General features: G+C 43.3%; 1 protein-coding gene across 3 annotated transcripts in view; it reads left to right on the top strand.

Moving 5' to 3' along the window:
* sorcs2 (sortilin-related VPS10 domain containing receptor 2) overlaps positions 1 to 21,830 on the top strand; it is a 738,192-nt gene that overhangs the window by 702,558 nt on the left and 13,804 nt on the right. For all 3 annotated transcript variants that reach the window (XM_063046317.1, XM_063046318.1, XM_063046316.1), the window contains exons 23-25: positions 206 to 331; positions 3,084 to 3,183; positions 8,020 to 8,122. In XM_063046317.1, the coding sequence (XP_062902387.1) occupies positions 206 to 331; positions 3,084 to 3,183; positions 8,020 to 8,122 (329 nt within the window). The remainder of the gene's footprint in view (positions 1 to 205; positions 332 to 3,083; positions 3,184 to 8,019; positions 8,123 to 21,830) is intronic.

Raw genomic sequence — 21,830 nt, 5'->3', positions numbered from 1 at the left:
TGGATCCAAATTATTCTGCTCCTACTGGCAATGGATATTTAAGTTTTAGAACAAATTTTATTAACCAGTTCATTAATATTAATTTCATCTGTAGAAACAAATGTATCTCTCATTCCATTCAATCATTTGAAAGAAGATCAATTAGCATTTGGAATAATCTCGGTGTAAAACAGTTTTAAATTATACTAATATTGGCTTGTTTTAGACAACAGGTATCCCTGAGGAATTACTGCTGACAGTGGTCAGAATAGGTTTACCCACCACAGCAGAACTATACCTGCTCCCGCCACTGGAAAAACCAAAGAGGAAAAGGAGCACAGCCACTGACAAGGTGATGTGATGCTGACATTATAAAGATAACTCAAAGCTTTATGCAAACAGCCAATGCTATAGAATTGATTATGTCATGAATTACATAGGGACAAGTTACATTTGGATGGTGCATATAACAGGGAGCAATGTCCCAAAGTATTTCAGAAAATGTGGGTGAAAATTCACTGCAGTTGCTGGAAACTGAAACAAAAGCAGAAATTACTGGAAAAACTCAGCAGATCAGACAGCATCTGTGGAAAGTGATTTTTAGGCATAACTATTATATAAATAAATAAAGGCATACGTTAGTCTTGCAAGACCATGGATCTGCGCCTGGAAAGTCTTCACACTCCAGGGCGCAGGCCTAGGCAAGGTTGTATGGAAGTCCGGCAGTGCTGCAAGTCTTCCCTCTCCACGCCACTGATGTTGTCCAAGGGAAGGGCATTAGGACCCATACAGCTTGGCACCAGTGTCGTCGCAGAGCAATGTGTAGTTAAGTGCCTTGCTCAAAGACACAACACATTGCCTTGGCTGGGGCTCGAACTCACGACCTTCAAATCGCTAGTCGAATGCCTTAACCACTTGGCCACGTGCCCACAACTATTATATGGAAGACATGTTATGCAATATTAGCACGTTAAATAGAATATATTCAGAGCGATTGGGTGTCATTGAAGCATGGTGGAATATTAGCAGTGAATTGTATTCCATGACCTCATAGCCATTAATCTGGTGTTATAAACCTAATTCAAGATAACACTGAGGACAGTGGTAAAGCACCAAGCTGGAAATACTTTGTGGGTTGTCTGTGTTAGCCTTTTTCTGAAGTTGCTGTCATCAAAGACACCAATCTTTAGCTAATTGGGTGAACTCAGAATGGTGAGTACACTGGGTAGAGTAGACAACATGGATCTCCAGCAATGACGTGGCAGTGATGCCAAAGGCTGCTACTCTTGGGTAGGTTATTTCTGAGTTATTACCAGAGCAACACTGGAATCTCAGTGACAAACTATTCCTCTTTATTGGGTCAAAATCCTGGAGATCCCTACCTTTGGGGAGAGGTCATTTCATAGCCAATCAGCCTAATTTCCAGCACAAGCTTGGGATGAAGGAGGAAATCAATATACCCAGAGGGAAGTGGGTATTGCATATGGTGATAGGGAAAATGTGCAAATGCCACAGCAAGGGGGCACTGAAGGTCATACTTGCTGGAACTGTGAGACAGCAGCACCAGAGGATCATCCGGTAGAATAGAATGCAGCACGGTAGCATTGTCTGAAACCTCAAACTTCCTGTCAATCAGAGGTTCCCTACCTGGCATCCCTGAACCCCTTGCTTAATGGTATTGGCCCATGGCATAAAAAAGGTTGGGAACCTCTGCTCTAGATAGAATAAACCCAATTTTTCTCTGTCGTCTAGTTTAGAGGCATTAATCCAGGTACGTTGTTAATTGTTACATTATGTTGTAGAAACATCCTTTTTCATCACTCAGATCGTTCAGAGATGACAGCTGCTGCTGTGTTCTTGTGGCAATCTAATGGATAATTACACAATTAGCAGGTATTTCAGCCACTTTTCAGGGTTAGGGAGAGCTTCATGTTGGGTTAGTCACCAACACATAATAAACTTGGGCTATGTCCACACTAGACCGGATAATTTTGAAAACACTGGTTTCGCATGAAAACAATAGGCGTCCACACCAGGCGTTTTTGAAAATACCTCCATCCACATTAAAATGGGTATTTGGGTGAATCTCCTCCTACTGGGCATGCGTAGGACACATCTACAGAAAACAAGCGAAAAGGAAACGGTATACTTGGTACGCATTTGTCCAGTTACAGACTAGAAAAACTTAAAAGGAAATTGCCATACGAAAGACTTGGTGCGCGTTTGTCCAGAAACATTTCCTACAGCCATAGTCTCTTCACCAATGAAAGAGACGACAGCTACAACTAAATGCAATAAGTCTTGTTACTGGGCAAAAGTGAAATTTCCTGTTACCTCATTTGTTTGACTTTACTTTTGCCATGTCTTTGTGTATTATTTTGCTGTATTTAACATGTGCAATATAACAAGTTACCGGGCAAAAGTGACAATTGCATCTATTGAATGTTTGCACAAGCAATACATTACTAAAGCACCTTGTTAAATGTATAAAACATGTCTGTATTGGTGTTATCTTGTATTTCCATACAATGTTACATTGGGCTGTTACACATCTATTGTCAGATATTGTCGTGGTGTTGGAGGTTGCGTTCAAGAAAACAATGGAATGCCGCGCTCCCGCCACCATTTGTTCCAGCATGTCATGACGGCGTTTTTAAAATTAGTTGGTTACAACGTACACACTACAACGCCCAGCCGGCATTTTCAGATTTAAACACTCTGGAGAGTGTTTTAGAAAAGCTCCGTTTTCGGGGGAGGAAAATGCCGTTTCAGTGTGGACGGAGGGTCAAAACGAAGAGAAAAAGCTTCGGTTATGGATTTATCCAGTCTAGTGTGGACGTAGCCTTGGTGAATTATTGGTACTAATTTTAACTATGAAGTAGGAAAAGTAAAGACATAATACACTCTCAAAGAACTATAAATTAGCCTACTTATTTCACCCTGTATTTAGTAATTGCCAGCAAATTATCTCAGTAATCAAAATGCGATGCTCAGTGTGATGTGTGCGTAGAATTGCTGCTGTTAAGAATGGTGTGAGTGACTTGAGTTTGGAGCTCTATTGTGATTCATTCAGTTGATAGATTGATTCTTTTATTTGTCTGCAGGGGATTGAATCTTTAATAGAAGCTCTGACAGAAAACCAAGTCAAAATTTCTCTGAAACCAGGGGTTGAAGTGACTGTTACACTGGCAGATTACAGAGCCGGTAAGATCACAATAAAAGTTGCATTAAAACAGGCTTGAATGTTGTCACATAATGTACACATAAGTATTTTCAACAACATAGCAAAAGCACAAGCACAATGTTCACAGTTCCAGTTCTCTGCAACGCATGGGTAGACTGGGGTCAAAAATCTGATCCCATTCCAAAATGTAATTGTCTGGGCTACTGAATCAGGATTGAGGAGAGAAATCTGCTCACCAGCCCTATTGATTGAACTTCTGAGTGAATTTACCTAAAACCAATAGCCCTCTGGAAGTTGATGAAAAACCAAGGGGGTTGGGAGGGAAAGAGGGGTGTTTAAGGTAACCAGGTTTAAATGTAGAGCTTAAACAGTACCACCGAGTTTGAAAGGTTTGGGTGTTCGAGAGAGCCTGAATGTTGTTGTACGAAAACCATTGAACCTTCACATACAGGTACAGTGCAGCAGGCATTTGGTAAGGTTCCCGTGGGTTGGCCTTTATTGCAAGGAATTTTGAGACAAGTATAAAGATGCCTTACTGTTAGTTTAAAAGCCGTTGAATATATATATTTTGAATAGTATCTACAGTTCTTGCTTTCTCTACCTCAGGACTAATAAAATGTGATAGAGACAATGCAAAGAGAGTTTATCAAATGGATTCCTGTAAAGAGGCTAATGCCCAAGAGGAGATACTAAGTAGTGTTAGAAGGCATCATTAAATAGTAACTGCTTGTCTGCAGCTCCACTGGGAATCACCAGATACTTCCGTTTAAGACTACTGCAGCTGAAATCCAGAGTCACAACCATGGGTACTTCAGTAAGCAGTTTCATTTTTAAGATGTTTTAAAAATCTATTGATACCCAAAATCAATGAACCTCTGACAGCAGTGCAGTGAGGGCAGTTCCCCTTTAGGGAAATGGAGGCAGGGATATTGTATCAGTCTACAGATACAACTGAAATGTAGAGGCTTTAGACCCCCCCACACTCAACTACCTTGCTGGTGAATGTACAGTCTCTGGAAAATAAAACTGAAGATCACAGAGCAAGGTTGTTATACCATGGGGATGTCAGGGACTGCTGTTGACTTTGCTTCACAGAAATATGGCTATCCCCTGGCATTTTGGGCTGCAGTTCTATGGCTTTACCGTTTCCCACAAAGAGAGGATAGCTTAGTCTTTTAAAGGCAGAGGAGGTGGAGTATGCTTTATGATTAACTCACTGAGGTGCACAAACGTGGCAGTTCTGTCTCAGTCCTGATCACCCGACCTGGAACATCTAGTGGGTAAATGTCATCCATTTTATCTGTCAAGATAGTTTTCCGCTGTCATCCAAAAAGCGGTGTAAATTCCACCTCAGGCCAATGTCAGGTAAGCAGTGAAGGAGCTGAGCAATGTAATCAGAGGGCACAAGACTGCACACCATGATGCCTTCCCGATTATTGTGGGAGATTTCAACCAGGCCAGCTTGAAGAAGTCTCTGAACAACTACCACCAGAGGAACCAACACATGACCACTGTTGTACCACCATCAAGAACCCTTACTGTGCCATCCTATGTCCACACTTTGGAAAGTCCAATCACCTGGCTGTCCCAGCATATGGGCAGAGACTAAAGAGCGCAGCACCTGTGGTGAGGACCAAGAGGTATGGTCAAAGGAGGTGGAGCAGCACTTACAGGACTACTTTGAGTCGGTGGTCTGGACAATATTCAGGGATTCATCTTCGAATCTGAATGAATATGCCTCAGTTGTCACCAGCTTCATCTAGACCTGTGTGGATGAGTGTGTGCCTTCAAGAACATACCGGTTATATTCAAACCAAAAGCTGTGTTTGAACAAGGAGATTTGAAGTCTGCTGATGACTAAATCTGTGGTATTCAAGACCAGTGATTCAGAACTATACAAGAAGTCCCAGGTGCATTCTATGGAAGGCTATTTTAAGAGCAAAAAAAATGCCATTTGAGGTTAGGGATGGAATTGAATGCACGTCAGCTCTGGCAGGGTTTGCTGGCTATTATTTCCTACAAAGCAAAACCTAATGAATGGCTATGATGCTTCACTCCCAGATGGGTTCAATGGCCTTGATGCACACATTGAAAGGGAGAATACAACTACACCAGTGTAGTTTTGCAGCGTATGGTGTCCCTACGATCTCTGTCTTGGAGGCCAGTGTCAGAACATGTTTCAAAAGGGTGAACACTCACAAGGCATCAGGCCCTGATGGTGTACCTGGTAGGACTCCGAAAACCTGTGCCAACTAACTGGTGGGAATGTTCAAGGACATCTTTAATTTCTCACTGCTGCAGTTCTCACATGCTTCAAAAGGGCGGCTATCATACCAGTGCCCAAGCAGAGCCAGGTGAGCTGCCCCAATGACTATCACCCCGTGGCTCTCATATCTACTGCGATGAAGTGCTTTGAAAGGTCGGTCATGGCTAGAGTCAATTCTTACCTAAGCAAGGACCTGGACCCGCTGCAGTTTGTCCACCATCACAATAGGTCTGCAATGGATGAAATCTCACTGGCTCTCCACTTGGCCTTGGATCACCTGGACAATTGTAATACCTATGTTAGGCCGTTATTTATTGACTACAGCTCAGCAGTCAACACAATTATACCCTCAGTTCTAACTAACAAGCTCCAAATCCTGGGCCTCTGTACCTTTCTTTGCAACTAGATCCTTGTCTTCCTCACCCGAGCCACAGTCTGTGCGGATTGGAGATAATATTTCCTGCTCACTGACAGTCAACACTGACATACCTCAAGGATATATGCGTGGCCCCCTGCTCTACTGTCTATACAGCCATGACAGCGTGGCTCAAATCCCAATTATAAATTTGCCAACAACACAACTGATGTTCACAGAGTTTCAGATGATGACGAGGAGGCATACAGGAGCTGGTTGAGTAGTGTCACAGCAACAACGTTGTACCTAACGTCAGTAAGACCAAGGAACTGATTGTGGACTTGAGGAAGGAGAAGTTGAGGAAACACACACCAGAACTCATCAAGGAATCAGAAGTGAAAAGGGTGAGTGGTTTCAAGTTCCTCAGTGTCAGCATTCCTGAAGATCTACCCTAGGACCAAAATATTGATGCAATTACAAAAGAGGCACGGCAGTGGCTACATTTCATTAAGTGTTTGAGGAGAATTAGTAGATCACCAAAGACACTTGCAAATTTTCACAGATGTCCCGTGGATAGCATTCCAACTGGTTGCATCACCATCTGGTATGGAGGGGCCACTGCTCAGCATCAGGAGAAGCTGCAGAAAGTTGTAATCTCAGCCAGTTCCATCATGGGCACTAATCTCCCCAGCACAGACGTCACCTTCAAAAGGTGATGGCTCCAAAAGGTGGCATCCACTAGTAAGGACTCCCGTCACCCAGCATATGCTCTCTTCTCATTTCTGCCTTCCAGAAGGTGGTACAGGAATCTGAAGACACACACTCAAAATTTCATGAACAGCTTCCTCCCCTTAACCATCAGATTTCTGAATAGACAATGAACCTATGAGCACCACCTCAGTATTTTCCCTCTCTTTTAGCGCTACTTAGTTAATTCGACTTTCTTATTTTGAATATAGTTATTGTAATTTGGTTATTACTATGTATTGCAATGTACTGCTGCCCCAAAATGACAAATTCCGCAACCTATGCCAGTGATGTTGAACCTGATTCTGAAGTACCTAAGGGTTCATCCATTATGATTCTAATTTTTTATACTGATTATTGGAAGAAAAGGGTGACTAGAACCAAAAACCACAATCTCAAATTGTGTTATCCATTCAGAATTAAGACAAGAAGGAATTTATTTTAGAGAGGAAAGTGATTTTTTTTAAAAAAGCTGTAGAGGCAGTGTTGCTGAATATACACAAGGCAAGATTCAAGTTTGTTTATCACGTGTACGTCGAAAACTAAAGTGAAACACATCGTTTGCATTAACAACCAATGCAAGCGAGGGTGCATTGGGGACGGCCCACAACTGTCGTCACACATTCTGATGCCAGCAGTCCAGCAAATTCAGTAGATGTTTTTGGATGTTATGGAGTCAAGGGATATGAAGCTAGAAATGGTGCTGGGATTGAAACCTACTGACATAGTCTTGCTCCTACTTCCTGTATTCTTGTGTTTCTTCCTCCAGACATTTTCAACTTAGATTTGTGCAAGCTCAGAGCCTGTTATCATTCCCGTGATTGTGTACATTGAGCAACTGATAAAAGAATATTACTTTGCAGGGGGTAAATGTTGAACAGTAATCCCAACAAAATACTTATTAATCTCATTTGTGAAAAGTAATTTTTAATTCTTATTACTATTTCAAACTTTTGAATGGAAAGATAGAAAATTAATTTTATCGAGTTCTTTTTAAAATTTGTTTTTAACAAACTTGAAAAGAGGATGCTGTCCAAGTTGCATGCCATCTTGGGCAATGTCTCCCATCCACTACGTAATGTACTGGGTGGGCACAGGAGTACATTCAGCCAGAGTCTTAATCCACTGTGATGCAGCACAGAGCGTCACAGGAAGTCATTCCTGCCTGTGGCCATCAAACTTTACAACTCCTCCCTTGGAGGGTCAGACACCCTGAGCCAATAGGCTGGTCCTGGACTTATTTCCATCTGGCAGAATTTACATATTATTATTTAATTATTTATGGTTTTATATTGCTATATTTATACTCTATTCTTGGTTGATACAACTGTAACGAAACCCATTTTCCCTTGGGATCAATGAAGTATGTCTATCTATCTATCTATCCCTGTGCTGAAGGATAGAAAGCCTTACGTTATAATTTGATGTCAGGTTATTAAAGTGCTTTTGACTGCTGGTTTCAATATTATATCACATTTTCTTCTTCAGTTTCCCAGAAGAGCATTGGAGGAAAAGGCCTGTGGGTTATAGTGGTTATGTTCGTGTTGTGCCTGTTAATCGTTGGCGCTTTCATTTTGCACAAGTTGAAAAGGTAAGTGCTTTTCAAGGGAGATGTAATAGTAAACAGTTTTGTAGCTTGTTCAAGAATGTACAATCCAGCCAAGGAAGCTCTGGCTGCTGTTATCATAAAAGTTGTGTAGAATGAGATGGAACGAGAAGAGAGGGAATCCAGCGGAACATGAGCTCCAGTGTTTGTACTCAGGTGGAAGGTATCCAGAGTCTCTTCCACTGTGCTGTGAGAGGTCTCAGCCTCCGCTGCTAGCAGTGCGCTATTGCAGATTGCAGAATATAACAGGAAAAGAGCTGAAGTGTGTTGCACTGAACTGAACTGAAGCAGTGGAGGCATGATAATTAAATAATAAGGAAGCAGGCAGTAACAATCCCAGCTGTGAGCAGAGAGTCTTGCTCAGGTCATTAAATTTATTGTAGTATTGTTTCTTTGCCTTAGGTCCTTTGCTCTTCATATGAACCTTTGCCTAAATCTCCTTACCCACAGTTTCTAATAACTTGGTTCCTCTGCTGAGCAGAAGATGCTTTAACCTTACCTCCTCTTTCCTGCCAACTTTCTTGAAAAAGGCTCCATTGTCTTTCCCAGACATTACACCCTTTTGTTGTGCAGCATTTTCAGATGATTGTCCTGATAAGCTTATTGAGCTGAAACATTAATTCTATTTCTCTGCAAAGATGTTCTTTGACCTGCTGTGCAATTCTAGCATTTTCTGAGTCTTCTTCAGTTACTCAGCATCTGTAGTTTTTCTTTGTTTATTGATTTTCAGAAGTATACAGACAAAATTTTATGAACAAACGTGCCAGTACTCTATACTTCTTTAACAAACCATTTGAGTCATAGAACATCACAACCCAGAAACACTGGCCCCACAATTCCATGCTGATCGGTTGTTCTACCTAGTCCCATTGGCCTGCAGCTGGACCTTCATATCCTTGTACTTCTCCAAACTTCTCTTAAACGTTGCAATCAAATATACATCCACCACTTCCTCTGGCAGCTTGTTCCACATTCACACCACTTCTGAGTGAGGAAGTACCCCCTCTGGTTCTCCTTAAGTTTCACCATTAACCCATGACCTTTAGTTCTAGTCTCACCCAGCATCAGTGGAAAATGCTTGCTTGCATTAACCCTATCCATACTCCTTTAACGTTTTAGAAATCTAGATATTGCACATTAGACCTCAATTTTATCAAACATGTTTTAATAAATTACAGTGTAAGTAGAACTGGGCCACCAGTTTAGGTTGTCCTGAGCAGTGGCTTTGTCTCATGAAGTTTAAATATTCTTTGAGAAAAGCTGGTTAGCCACAGGAAGGAGAATATATAGTGTTAAAGTGTTCTCTGCAGATGTATTGCCTTTAAGTTACCAACAAATTGATATTGACATATGTCTGCAGTGTTCTCTATTTAAGTAATGACATTCTCATTGAGTTACAGCATTAGTTGTACAGACAGATGCAACCACTCTTTGTTTTATGCCATGTCACTTGTGGTTGTAAAGGTCACTCATTCCTCCTTGAATGAATTAACGCAGATGTTTACTCCTTGCCAATTGAACTGCATAATTTTGACAACCACGAAAGCTTTCTCATAATGCCAGCAACTCTGTTTGAAAACCTTACAGCTGACTGATAGTGACCTGTATGTGGAATAGAAAATGGCAGATCAGGAGATCAGAGGCACTTATACAGTGCCTTGAAAAAGTATTCAGCCCCCACAACTATTTCACGTTTTACTGTCTCACTTTCTAAAGTTAAAATATATTAAAGTGGGATTTTTTTAGCTAAAACATTGGGCATCATGTCAAATCAAAAGAAACAATTGAAAACCTGTCAACAATTTACTGAAAATTAAAACAACAAAATTGTGAGAGTGGAAAAGTATTCATCCCCCCTGTAATTACTGCACAGCTGTCCTCGGGTATAATATTGTCGATTACCTTACCAACTCACTCAATTTGTTGATGCAGAAAAATGGAGGATCACCTGAATAGATACCCCCTCTCTCTCTATATGGTCCAACAGTATGGTAGATTTTCAACAGACCAAACCAAAATGAAGACAAAAGAGCATTCAAAGCAATGATAATAGAGCAGCTCAAATCTGGGGAAGGGTATTAGACCGTCTCAAAGGTACAGAACATACCTCAGAACTCAGTAAAGTCCATTATGAAAAAGCAGAAAAATATGAAACTGCAACCACTCTGCCTGTGTCCCTCCACACATAGCTGCCGCAGAAGAATGGCCCTTGTAAGAGAGGCGACTGTGACTCCAACAGCCACTCTGAGTGAGCGGCAGAGGCCAGTGGCTTCAACTGGAGATGAAGTTCATGGATCCACAATCTCTAAGGTCTAGCCCTAAAAGGGTATTTATGGGAGAGGGGAAAGGAAGAAGCCCTGGCTTAAAAAAAAATATATGATTGCCTTTGAAGACTTTGCGAAGTGTCACTTAGATGATACTCTTAAGGACATGGAAGACAGTCTTGAGGTTGGATGAGTTTAAAGTGGAACTTTTTGGCCTCACACTAAGAGGTATGTGTGACCCATCCCTACTGAAATGTACCGTGCTGTGGGGATACTCTTCAGCAGCAGGCACTGGAAATCTGGTCAGGATTGATGGGAAGATGAATGCTGTTAAATACAGAGAGATTGTGGATAAAAACCTGCTAATCTCTGCCAGAAAGCTTAAACTGGGAAAGAAGCAAACAACAGGAATTCTGCAGATGCTGGAAATTCAGGCAACACACATCAAAGTTGCTGGTGAACGCAGCAGGCCAGGCAGCATCTATAGGAAGAGGTGCAGTCGACGTTTCAGGCCGAGACCCTTCGTCAGGACTAACTGAAGGAAGAGTGAGTAAGGGATTTGAAAGTGGGAGGGGGAGGGGGAGATCCAAAATGATAGGAGAGGGCAGAAGGGGAAGGGATGGAGCCAAGAGCTGGACAGGTGATTGGCAAAGGGGATACGAGAGGATCATGGGACAGGAGGTCAGGGGAGAAAGACAAGGGGGGGGTGACCCAGAGGATGGGCAAGGGGTATAGTCAGAGGGACAGAGGGAGAAAAAGCAGAGTGAGAGAAAGAATGTGTGTATAAAAATAAATAACGGATGGGGTACGAGGGGGAGGTGGGGCATTAGCGGAAGTTAGAGAAGTCGATGTTCATGCCATCAGGTTGGAGGCTACCCAGACGGAATATAAGGTGTTGTTCCTCCAACCTGAGTGTGGCTTCATCTTTACAGTAGAGGAGACCGTGGATAGACATGTCAGAATGGGAATGGGATGTGGAATTAAAATGTGTGGCCACTGGGAGATCCTGCTTTCTCTGGCAGACAGAGCGTAGGTGTTCAGCAAAGCGGTCTCCCAGTCTGCGTCGGGTCTCGCCAATATATAGAAGGCCGCATCGGGAGCACCAGACGCAGTATATCACCCCAGTCGACTCACAGGTGAAGTGTCGCCTCACCTGGAAGGACTGTTTGGGGCCCTGAACGGTGGTAAGGGAGGAAGTGTAAGGGCATATGTAGCACTTGTTCCGCTTACAAGGATAAGTGCCAGGAGGGAGATCAGTGGGGAGGGATGGGGGGGGACGAATGGACAAGGGAGTTGCGTAGGGAGCGATCCCTGCGGAAAGCAGAGGGGGGGGGAGGGAAAGATGTGCTTAGTTGTGGGATCCCGTTGGAGGTGGCGGAAGTTACGGAGAATAATATGTTGGATCCGGAGGCTGGTGAATGGGGGAGATTTCCTCACCTTTGTCCCCCTTCGCCCACACCTCAGCGAGTTCCGTGTTCGCCACGATGCAGAACTCTTCTTCCGCCGTCTCCGAGCCTACTTTTTCGGCAAGGACTATTCCACCCCCACTGATGACCCCTTCACCCATCTTCAACCCTCCTCTTCTTCATGGACACCCTGCTCTGGTCTTCTGCCTGCTCTGGATCTCTTTATCGCTAACTGCCGACAGGACATCAACCGTCTAGACTTCACCGCACCTTGTTCCCATTTCAAACTCACTCCTTCTGAACGCTCTGCTCTCCGCTCCCTCCACACTAATCCTAACCTTATTATTAAACCCGCTGATAAGGGGGGTGCTGTTGTAGTCTGGCATACTGACCTCTACCTTGCCGAGGCACAGCGACAACTCGCAGATACCTCCTCTTATTTAGCCCTCGATCGTGACCCCACTGGGGAGCACCAGGCCACTGTCTCCCACACCATCACCGACTTTATCCGCTCAGGGGATCTCCCATCCACTGCTACCAACCTTATAGTTCCCACCCCGCCACTTCCCGTTTCTACCTCCTACCCAAGATCCACAAACCTACCTGTCCAGGTAGGCCCATTGTCTCAGCTTGCTCCTGCCCCACCGAACTCGTTTCTGCATACCACGACACGGTTTTATCCCCCCTTGTTCAATCCCTTCCTACCTATGTTCGTGACACTTCTCACGCTCTGAAACTTTTCGATGATTTTAAGTTCCCTGGCCCCCACCGCTTTATTTTCACCATGGATGTCCACTCCCTATATACTTTCATCCCCCATCAGGAAGGTCTCAAAGCTCTCCGCTTCTTTTTGGATTCCAGACCTAATCAGTTCCCCTCTACCACCACTCTGCTCCTTCTAGCGGAATTAGTCCTTACTCTTAATAATTTCTCCTTTGGCTCCTCCCTTCAAACTAAAGGTGTAGCTATGGGCACCCTTATGGGTCCTAGCTATGCCTGCCTTTTTGTTGGCTTTGTGGAACAATCTATGTTCCGTGCCTATTCTGGTATCTGTCCCCCACTTTTCCTTCGCTACATCAACGACTGCATTGGCGCTGCTTCCTGCACGCATGCTGAGCTCGTTGACTTTATTAACTTTGCCTCCAACTTTCACCCTGCCCTCAAGTTTACCTGGTCCATTTCCGACACCTCCCTCCCCTTTCTAGATCTTTCTGTCTCTGTCTCTGGAGACAGCTTATCCACTGATGTCTACTATAAGCCTACTGACTCTCACAGCTATCTGGAGTATTCCTCTTCTCACCCTGTCTCTTGCAAAAATGCCATCCCTTTCTCGCAATTCCTCCGTCTCCACCGCATCTGCTCTCAGGATGAGGCTTTTCATTCCAGGACGAGGGAGATGTCCTCCTTTTTTTAAAGAAAGGGGCTTCCCTTCCTCCACTATCAACTCTGCTCTCAAATGCATCTTCCGCATTTAACGTACATCTGCTCTTACTCCATCCTCCCGCCACCCCACTAGGAATAGGGTTCCCCTGGTCCTCACCTACCACCCCACCAGCCTTCGGGTCCAACATATTATTTTCCGTAACTTTCGCCACCTCCAACGGGATCCCACCACTAAGCACATCTTTCCCTCCCCGCCTTTCTCTGCTTTCCGCAGGGATTGCTCCCTACGCGACTCCCTTGTCCATTCGTCTCCCCCATCCCTCCCCACTGATCTCTGTCCTGGCACTTATCCTTGTAAGCGGAACAAGTGCTACACATGCCCTTACACTTCCTCCCTTACCACCATTCAGGGCCCCAAACAGTCCTTCCAGGTGAGGCGACACTTCACCTGTGAGTCAGCTGGGGTGATATACTGCGTCCGGTGCTCCCAATGTGACCTTCTATATATTGGCGAGACCCGACGCAGACTGGGAGACCGCTTTGCTGAACACCTACGCTCTGTCCACCAGAGAAAGCAGGATCTCCCAGTGGCCACACATTTTAATTCCACATCCCATTCCCATTCTGACATGTCTATCCACGGCCTCCTCTACTGTAAAGATGAAGCCACACTCAGGTTGGAGGAACAACACCTTATATTCCGTCTGGGTAGCCTCCAACCTGATGGCATGAACATTGACTTCTCTAACTTCCGCTAAGGCCCCACCTCTCCCTCGTACCCCATCTGTTACTCATTTTTATACACACATTCTTTCTCTCACTCTCCTTTTTCTCCCTCTGTCCCTCTGACTATACCCCTTGCCCATCCTCTGAGATCCCCCCCCCCTTGTCTTTCTTCCCGGACCTCCTGTCCCATGATCCTCTCGTATCCCCTTTTGCCTATCACCTGTCCAGCTCTTGGCTCCATCCCTCCCCCTCCTGTCTTCTCCTATCATTTTGGATCTCCCCCTCCCCATCCCACTTTCAAATCTCTTTCTAACTCTTCCTTCAGTTAGTCCTGACGAAGGGTCTCCGCCTGAAACGTCGACTGTACCTCTTCCTAGAGATACTGCCTGGCCTGCTGTGTTCACCAGCAACTTTGATGTGTGTTAACTGGGAAAGAAGTTTGTCTTTTAGCAAACCCAAAGCACACTAACAGAGCAACCATGGAGTGGTTTCAAATGAAGAAAACCAATGTCCTTGAGTAGCCCAGCTAGAGTCCTGACTTTAACCCAATCGAACATCTCTGGCAAGACTTCAAGATTGCTGTCCGATGCCACTCCCCAACTAACCTGGCACAGAGTGAGCAATTTTGCAAGGAGGAATGGGCAAATCTTGCTCCATCATGCTGTGCAAAACCAACAGAGACTTAGCCAAAAAGATTACTGGCTGTAATAGCTGTGAGAGGTGACTCAACTAAGTACTAAACAAAGAGGGACAAATACTTTTGTCAACATTCCAGTTTTTGAATTATTTGTTTTTCATGCTTTATAATTTTCCCTGTTTTTTTGACTCTACTGTGAAAAAAGGAGCATGTGATTCACAAATAAAAATTCTCAGTTAAATTGATCAAAATCTCGGGTCGTTCAACCCTATGTGAACAAAAGGTGGGGTGGGGGGCTGAATACTTTTCCAAAGCTCTGTATATATTTGTATAATTTGATAGTGCATTTTTAAATTACTTGGCAACTAATAAAATATTTTGAAGGAGAAAATAGAAAATAGTTACAGGTGTTTCTTTGCTGTAATTTTCAAATTAGGTCATTTGTTAGATCCAAATTGTGACAGTATTTTGGTAATATCATGGTCTCATCTTATAGTCCTGACCGACATTCCTCATTATTGCAACAGTTCAGACAGATCAGGTGGTCCTTCATCTCATTTGCTATTACAGTAATTAACTTTTGATAAGTGCAACTTCCATGTGATATTTCCTGTGTAACTACAAAAATTGCACCTTGAAACAAATATTGATGCTGAGGAGCTCTGAGATTTCATTGGGACATGTTGGAGAAGCACATAAATGCATGTTTATTCTGCGATTATGCAAATGATGCTGATTCACATTCAAATATCCACTCTACTCCATGGTTAAATGAGCTGTACTGTAAATCTGAGGTTCAGCTAAAATTCTCCCAAAGTAGGCCAAATCAGTCCAAAGAATCATAAAATATCAAGTGCAATTTACAAGAAGTGCAAATCTTCCCTATTTATTTTAAATGATTTTGCACTGGAACCTGTTTAAATCACCTTGGATCACCCCACTTTCCCTACACTGACTCACTTAATCATCAGTGAAGAGTTTCTTTTAATTATCCCTATTTACAATTCCTCAGGACTAATTTTACATGCAAGGGTACAAATATTAAAAATTGTTTGACTAATCCCTGAAAGCTAGTAAAAGATTATATATTATTTTGTAAATTAAGTTATTTAAAAGCAAGATATTACAGGTGCTGGAAATCTGGAATTAAATGAACAGTTAGCTAAACTCTTCAACAAAACTCAAGAGTTTCGGGTATTAGTTATTTCAATTAGATTACTCACAGAATAGACATTCTGATTAAAATACTGATCTTTTGCGATGAATTTGTGTTCAATTACATTAATAAAACTACTACTTAACAACATAGAGTCATAGAACATTACAGCACAGAAACAGGCCCTTCGGCCCATCTGCTTTGTGCGGAACTATTATTCTGACTAGTCCCAGCAACCTTCACTGGACCATAGCCCTCCACAACTCTTCCTTATGTTAACATATTTTAAACATTTATGCAAATGAAGCAGTCTGCAGTAATTACACCATTAAAATAATTTATATTGAATGTACAATTGATTTAGCAAAAATGCAAGCAGAATAAATAACTCCTTTAGCACAATCTGTCCTCTTCTCTGCCTCAAAGTGGAAATCCTGAAAACTGCAGCTATGAGATGTCAATTTCCGCCAGTCTTTTGTGCTTAGAATGTGCCAAAGAGAGGACAAGACTACACAGATGGCATCCAGACAGTTCTAAAGCAAGGCAACTCGTTTTTTTCTCCTATTTTCACTTCTTTCTCGGGGAGTGAAATTTACCTGCTTCCAACTCACCTCTTCTCAATTTGTTTATTTTAGGGGGTCAGCTGAGTGGATTTCAGTTGTAATCCATTGCTAAGTTTATCATATATAATTTCTGATTTTCTCTTTCCCTTTCCTGGTGAGCCAACACCTTAATTTGGTTGAGTACGTCCATGAATCTAGAGTGTTTGATTCATATTCTGGCGATGCCAAACATTAGTTTATTTATCAAAATATTAAATCTACATGATCATTTGTTCTTCAATTGTTTTCACTGTATTTTATGCTCTACCTCTTTTTGATTTGTTAATCTGAGCAATTTTCTGAAATTAATCCCATTTCTGTGTTTCAGTCTGTTGTCATCTGGTTGTATGTAGAGCTTACTTCCTGCTTCTCGCAGCTGAGAATGGTCCCCTACTGATGTACAATTTCACTTCCCTTCGACACACACTATTATTACAGTAGTTTTGGTGCCAGGAAATTGTTTATGGAATTCTTGCCAAATTTATCAACTGGAAAAGATTGTGTTCAATCTGTTTAGCAGTTCAGCTGTGAACAGAGACAAGGTTTTATTTGATCCACATACATGTGAGCAGTAAAGAAAATTCAAAAATAAAAAATCACAGGTGCTGGAAATCTGAAATAAAAACTGAATTTTTTTGAGATACTTGGCAGGTCGGGCAACATTGATGGTGCCCAGTACCTCTTGGGTAAAGCCCTCACCACCATTGAGCACATCCACACGGAACATTGTAACAGGAAAGTAGTCTATACTGCTCAGTCCGTCACAGGTAAAGCCCTCCCCACCATTGAGCACGTCTGCACCGAGCACTGTCGCAGGCAAGTAGTGAATACTCTCAGTCCATCACAGGTAAAGCCCTCCCCACCATTGAAAACACCTGCAAAAAACATTGTCCCAGAAAAGCAGCATCCAAAATCAAGGACCACCCCCCCCCCCACCACCACCCAGGACATCCTGTCTTCTCACTGCTGCTATCAGAAAGAAGGTACAGGAGCCGCTCACCACCAGAGTCAGGAATGGTTACTAACCCTCAGCCATCAGGTTCTTGAACCAAAGGGATAACTTCATTCAACTTCACTTGCCACAAATGTTCCCACAACCTATGGACTCACTTTTAAGGACTTCATCTCATGTTTTTGATATTTGTTATTTATTTATTTATTATTATTCCCTTTCTTTTTCTATTTGCACAGTTTGTTATCTTTTGCACACTGATTGCTCAAGTGGTCTTTCATTGATTCAATTTTGATTATTATTCTATTATAGATTTATTAAGTATGTCCACAAGAAAATGAATCTCAGAGTTGTATATGACAACATCTATGTACTTTGATAACAAATTTACTTTAAACTTTGGGAGAAATAAAGGTAACTTTTTAGATGTCTATAAAGGTTCTCAGTCATCCACATCATTATTTATCTAGCAGTAGTAAATCAGGGCAACGGGACTTGCTGTGTTGTCTAGAAGATGTTTCACCACACATCCGAGAGGCTTCTTCAGTTCTGATCCACAGTGGGTAGTTTTCCGGTTTATAAACTCTGTGAGTTGTTTAAAATTAGAGCAATCACATGAGGGTCGTAGAGGTAATGAGAGGGTCATTAGTCTTATCTTTGCATGAATGGAGGTGTGAAATGTTGTGGAGACACCAGGGTAGAGATGTTTGGACTACATTGTAAGTACCCCACCCCCTCTGTTCAGGGATAGGGTTTCCAGTTTAACAAAGATGGTTTCTTTAACCCCTCTTTCAAACCACCTGTCCTCCCTGTCCAAAATGTGCACATTGTTATCATCAAAGGACTGTCCCTTGCCCTTTAGGTGTAGATGTACAGCAGAGTCTCGATCTGAGGTGTTTGCCCTCCTATGTTGGGCCATCCGTTTGTGAAGTGGTTGTTTTGTCTCGCCGATATACAAATCTGTGCAGTTCTCATTGCATTAGAAAGCTTATACAATATTGCTCTGTTTGGGTGTAGGATCCTTGGGGTGGAAGAGTTTCTGTCTGTTGGTAGGTTTGAAAACACCTAAGGGACAACGGACAGTCCTTTGATGATACAATGTGCACATTTTTGACAGGGAGGACAGGTGGTTTGAGAGAAGCCATCTTCATCAAGCTGGAAAAGGGAGGGGATCTTATAGAAACATACAAAATTTTGAAAGGGATAGATAAGATAGAAGTAGGAAAGTTGTTTCCATTGGTAGGTCAGACTAGAACTAGGGGACATTGCCTCAAGATTCAGGATAGAAGATTTAGAATGGAGATGAGGAGGAACTGTTTTTCCCAGAGAGTGGTGAATCTGTGGAATTCTCTGCCCAGGGAAGCAGCTGAGGCTTCTTCACTAAATATATTTAAGATACAGTTAGATAGGTTTTACATAGTAGGGGAATTAAGGGTTATGGGGAAAAGGCAGGTAGATGGAGCTGAGTTTACAGACACATCAGCCATGATCTTATTAAATGGTAGGGCAGGCTCGATGGGCCGGATGGCTGACTTCTGCTCCTATTTCTTACGTTCTTATGTAAAACCCATCCCTGAACAGAGGGTGTGGGGTAAGACACCACTTATCAGCTACTTACAATGCAGTCCTAACATCGCCACCCTGGCATCTCCACAACAGTTCACACCTCCATTCATGCAAAAATAAGACTAATGACCCTCTCATTACATCTACGACTCTTAACAACCCTCATGTGATTGCTCTACCTTTAAACAACTCACAGAGTTTATAAACCGGAAAACTACCCGCCATGGATCAGAACTGAAGAAGCCTCTCGGATGTGTGAAAAGTCTTCTAGACAACACAGGTCCAGTTGTCTTGATTTACTACTAAGACCATAAGATATAGGAGCAGAATTAGGCCATTTGGCTATAGAGTCTGCTCCGCCTTTCAAGCATAATTGATCCTTTTTTTCCCCTCCTCATCCCCACTCCCTGGCCTTCTTCCCATAACCTTTGATGCTGTGTCCAATCAAGCTCTGCCTTAAATACATCCAATGACCTGGCCTCCACAGCTGCCTGTGGTTAAAAAAAAATCCAAAAATTTGCCACCCTCTGTCAAAAGAAATTCTCCACATCTCTGTCTTAAATGGCTGCCTCTCTATCCAGGGGCTGCGCCCTGTTGTCCTAAACTCCCTCACCATGGGAAATGTCCTTTCCGCATCTACTCTGTCTAGCCCTTTCAACATTCAAAAGGTTTCACTGAGATCCCCCTCATCCTTCTAAATTCCAGCAAGTGCAGACCCAGAGCTATTAAATATTGCTCATATGATAACACTTTCACTGCCGGAATCATCCTTGTGAACTTCCTCTGAACTCTCTCCAATGCCAGCACATCTTTTCTAAGATGAGGAACCCAGAACTGTTCATAATACTCAAGGTGAGGCCTCACCAGTGCTTTATAAAGCCTCAGCAGCACATCCTTGCTCTTGTATTCTAGACCTCTTGAAGTGAATGCTAACATTGCATTTACCTTCCTCACCACTGACTCAACCTGCAAGTTAACCTTTAGGGTGTTCTGCACAAGGACTCCCAAGTCCCTTTGCATCTCAGATTTTTGGATTCTCTCTCCGTTTAGAAAATAGTCTGCACATTTATTTTTGCTACCGAAGTGCATGACCATGCATTTTTCAACATTGTATTTTATTTACCACTCCCTTGACCATTCTTCTAATCTATCCAAATCCTTCTGCATCCTACCTGTTTCCTCAACACTACCTACCCTTCCACTAAATCTCATACCATCTGCAAACTTGGCAACAAAGCCATCTATTCCATCATCTAGATCATTGATATACAGCATAAAAAAAGTGGTCCCAACACTATCCCATGCAAAACACCATTAGTCACTGGCAGCCAACCAGAAAGGGATCCTTTTATTTCCACTCACTGCCTCCTACCAATTTGCCAATGTCCAAACAGAAAATCTGCAGATGCTAGAAATCTGAGCAGCACACACAGAATGCTGGAGAAACTCAGCAGGCCAGGCAGCATCTGTGGAAAAAAGTAGTCAACATTTCGGGCGGAAACCCTTCGGCAGGACTCTTGAGAAAAAGCTGAGGAATAGATTTAAAAGGTGAGGGTAGGGGAGAGAGAAACACGAGGTGATAGATGAAACCGGGAGGGGGAGGGATGAAGTACAGAGCTGGCAAGTTGATTGGTGATAGAGGTAGAAACCGTGGAAGAAAGAAAAGGGGGCAGGAGCACCAGAGGGAGGCGATGGGAAGGCAAGGAGATAAGGTGAGAGAGGGAAAAGGCGATGGGAAATGGTGAGGGAAAAGCATGGGGGAATTACTGGAAGTTTGAGAAGTCAGTGTTCATGCCATCAGGTTGGAGATTGCCCCAACGGACTACAAGGTGTTGTTCCTGCAGTCTAAGTGTGGTCTCTTCACGACAGTGGACGAACTCAGTGTAGTGGTCTCCCAATCTACGTCGGGTCTCACCTGTATACAGGAGGCCACACCGGGAGCACTGGACACAGTATATGACCCCAGCAGACTCACAGGTGAAATGTCACCTCACCTGGAAGGACTGTTTGGGGCCCTGAATTGGTAATGAGGGAGGAGGTGTAGGGGCAGGTGTAGCACTTGTTCCACTTACAAGAATAAGTGCCAGGAGGGAGATCAGTGGGGAGGGACAAATGGACAAGAGAGTCAGGTAGGGAGCGGTCCCTCTGGAAAGCGGAAAGTAGGGGGGAGGGAAAGATGGTGGAATCCCGCTGGAGGTGGCGGACATTTTGGAGAATGATGTGCTGGACGCAGAGCCTGGTGGGGTGGTAGGTGAGGACAAGAGGAACCTATCCCTGGTAGGGTGGCGGTAGGATGGGGTAAGAACACACATGCGTGATGTGCACGAAATCTCTTTCTTCCATTTCACGCACGTCTGCTCTTGTGATGGCCACAATATTATACCTGACAATCTGTAATAGTGCAATAAGATCATCCACTTATTTCTTATGCTTCGTGCACTAAGATATAGGACCTTGAATCCTGTATTTGCTCTTCTTTTTGATTCTGCATCCCTAATGCACTGATACTCACCCTGCTGGCTGCAATTTTGTCCCATCATCTGTCTGCCAGTTCTGACAGTCTGACTTCTTACTACCTTTACTTTTTTAACCATCCGTCCTATCCTGAGCCCCTTCACTCCGGTTTCCACCCCCCCGTCAAACTAGTTCAAACCCTCCCCAACAGCTCTAACAAACCTGCCTTCAAGAATATTGGTCCCCCTCAGGTTTAGGTGTAACCTGTCATTTTTGATCAGGTCATACCTCCCCCAGGGGATATCCCAATGATCCAAGAACCGGAAGCCCTGTCCCTGCACCAGTTTCTCAGCAATGCCAAACCATCTGCCAAACCATCCTGTTTCTACCCTCACTAGTGCATGGCACAGGTAGCAATTCGGAAATTACTACCCTGGAGGTCCTGCTTCTCAGCTTTCTACCTAGCTCTCTAAATTCTCTTTTCAGGACCTCTTTGCTTTTCCTTCCTATATCATCGGTACCAATATGTACCAAGACATCTGGCTGG

This window comes from Mobula hypostoma, chromosome 4, assembly GCF_963921235.1.
Source record: "Mobula hypostoma chromosome 4, sMobHyp1.1, whole genome shotgun sequence".
NCBI lineage: Eukaryota > Metazoa > Chordata > Chondrichthyes > Myliobatiformes > Myliobatidae > Mobula > Mobula hypostoma.
This window is presented reverse-complemented; position numbering and strand designations above follow the sequence as displayed.